This window comes from Chaetura pelagica, unplaced genomic scaffold (assembly GCF_000747805.2).
Source record: "Chaetura pelagica isolate M959 unplaced genomic scaffold, ChaPel_1.0 scaffold20, whole genome shotgun sequence".
NCBI classification, from domain to species: domain Eukaryota; kingdom Metazoa; phylum Chordata; class Aves; order Apodiformes; family Apodidae; genus Chaetura; species Chaetura pelagica.
In genome coordinates this window covers 4,031,255-4,033,822 of record NW_009951958.1, presented here as the reverse complement: position 1 = coordinate 4,033,822, position 2,568 = coordinate 4,031,255, and the positions used below count along the sequence as shown (strand labels likewise).

The 2,568-nt window shown below is 63.9% G+C and overlaps 1 protein-coding gene across 1 annotated transcript in view; it reads left to right on the top strand.

Annotated features, from left to right (window-relative positions):
* The window catches only part of TNK2 (tyrosine kinase, non-receptor, 2), a 16,356-nt gene that overhangs the window by 4,665 nt on the left and 9,123 nt on the right, over positions 1–2,568 (top strand). The window contains exon 9 of the mRNA XM_009999782.1: positions 1,526–1,720. Coding sequence (XP_009998084.1) covers positions 1,526–1,720 — 195 coding nt within the window. The remainder of the gene's footprint in view (positions 1–1,525; positions 1,721–2,568) is intronic.

The window sequence follows — 2,568 nt, the reverse complement described above, 5'->3', positions numbered from 1 at the left end:
CGTTTCCCCCCGGTTTGGTTCCCCCCCCCACGTCGCTGCCGGCGGGGGTGCCCGGGCAGGGAGGGGAGGGCTGGCGACGGGAGGGCTTCTCCCGGGGGCCGCATCCGGCCCCGCCGAGGCCGCCCGGGGCACCGTAAACACCCCCCACCCCTTTTCAAGCCCCTGCCTGTTGTTCGGCGGGCGCCCGGCGTGCGTACGTGTGTGTGGGCAGGGACCTACCTGAAAGCCCCCCGGGGAGCCGGCAGCGGGAGGGGGGCTCGCAGGGGGGAAGACAGGGCAGAGCCCGATCGGGTTTGTGCCAGAGGTCTGAGCCCGGATCCGGTGGGACAAGATTGGGACCGGCCCGGCAGCAGCATCCCTCCGGTGGGATGCACAGTGTTGGGGTGCAGGGAGGGTGAGCGGAGGGGACCTTAGAGGAGAGGAACTGTCACCCCCAGGCACGGCACGGCTGAGGGGGGGTTCCTGGTACCAGCTGGGCTCTGCCGTGGCCTCATCAGGGGGTCCCAGCGCTGAGTAAGAGGCTGGCTGCCTGGAGCAGGGGAGGTAAACAGGAAAAGGGCTGAGCTGGTGGCAGGGGGTGACTCACAGGTGACTCCAGGAAACCATGGGGCCTGTGCCAAGCTCTCCGGGCTGGCACCACACACTGCCCCCAGCCCTGTGTGAGCCCTGTCTGGCAGGGAGGAGCAGGGGGAAGCAGGGCTGGGGAGGGAGTAGGGTCGGGCTCCCCCACCTTCATTTGGCACAGGCTGGCTGGGGGCACCTTTTAGGGTTCCCTTCCCTGCATCCTACTTGTCCCTGTTCCCCACACCAGCCAGCCACGCTGGGCACCTGCCCTGTCCCACCCTGGAGGGATGGGCTGCATCTTGGGGCAGGCAGGTAGCTCCTGCTGGCTCCTGGGACACACTGAGCATTCCTGGGGACTGGCACCATGGCTTACTCACATGGCCACAGGCATTTTTGCAGCTTTAGTCTCCCTGCCTGCCTGCCCGCCCATCTCCCCCTGCCCACACCAGCCTGCATGGGACTTGCCCATATGTAGGAAGGCAACAAGGGAAACACTGCAGTGGCCTGTCCCCCATGTTGCCTCCCCCCAGTTTCTCTTGTGGGACTGGGATATTTGAGGGTACAGCAACTGACCCCATCCACATCTCTTGGGCTGCCCCCAGCTGTGTGGGACGCAGGGGGACCAATGGTGAGCAGTTTGGTGCAGACATGTCCCCAAAGCTCCTCCATAATTTGAGGCAGCTGGGAGGAGGAGGAAGGAGCACATCTCTGGGCACAAGCAGGGAGCTTTGTTCCCCACTGCCCACATCCCCAGCACCTCCCGGTGCATGGGCTGTGTGGGAAGAGAGGCAGAGCACGCAGCTGGTGTAGGGTTGGGATCCTGGGCACCTGGGTTCCCCTCTCAGTTGTGCCACTGCATGCCTGTGTCACCTTGGGTGAGTCACTTCACCTCCTCCCTATCACCAGGTGTGTGTCCCTCTCCCATCCCCTCATCAGTAACAAGGTCCTTTTTATTCCTTAGGGCCGAGAATTACTGGTGGCGGGGTCAGAATAAGCGGACCCTAAAAGTGGGCCAGTTCCCCCGAAACACGGTGACCTCGGTGGCAGGGCTGTCGGCCCACGACATCAGCCAGCCTCTTAAAAACAGCTTCATCCACACAGGCCATGGAGACACCAACCCGCAGTACTGCTGGGGTTTTCCCGATAAAATTGATGAGTAAGAAACTTTTATGTCTTCTCTGCATCCCCTGCCTGCTCCTTGCCTTCCCCGCTGCCTGCCAGGCACAGGAGCAAGCTGCAGCTTGTCCACCCCTTGAAGCATCTCTTCCCCCAGCTGTGCTGGGGACGGTGGCTCCGGGTAGGGTCCCCACAGCCAGACTAACTCCCTTGCCTTTTCTCACTAACGGGGTCGGGGATGTGTGGGGCTGTTGAGCTTGTGGGGGGGCTATCGCAGGGGGAGCAGCTTTTCCCAGCCCTGCAGCCTCTTGTGGTTGTCCTGGGCCAGGGGGACGTCAGTAAGCACCACCCTGGAGGTGGCCCAGGGCTGCTAAACCCGTGCCTTTCAGTGCCTGTGTGGAGGGAAGCTGTGATGGAGGTGCAGCTCGGCCTCACACTTTGAACAGCATGAGTTTTAATAGGGGGAGGTTGGTTGACCATGCCAGGTGGGACTGGCCGTGTGCAGCATGGTTGATGGGCGCACCAGGGGCGCTGGGCCTTGGCTTGGGGCAGCGGGCATTGGGGTTCTTTGCCAGTGCTGGGCCGGGGGGACGTGGGAGAACTGTTTTGGGAGGGGTGCAGGGTAGGATTACAAAGCCTGAAAAGCTCCTGCTGGGTAGAACTTGCTTCTGCGCTGGGCTTGGTGCAACACATCCTCTGGGATCGCGATCCCGCTGCTGTTTGGCATCCCAGCCCCGGTACAGCTCTGCCGGTGCCCTCGGTCCCAGCCTCACCCCCCGCCGCCCCACGGTGCCGGGGGCTGTGCCGGTGGCCCTTGGAGGGCTGAGCTGAGGCGCCGTGCACACGGACCTGGCTCGTGCCCCGGCAGGCCTCCCCCGCCCCCCGCCC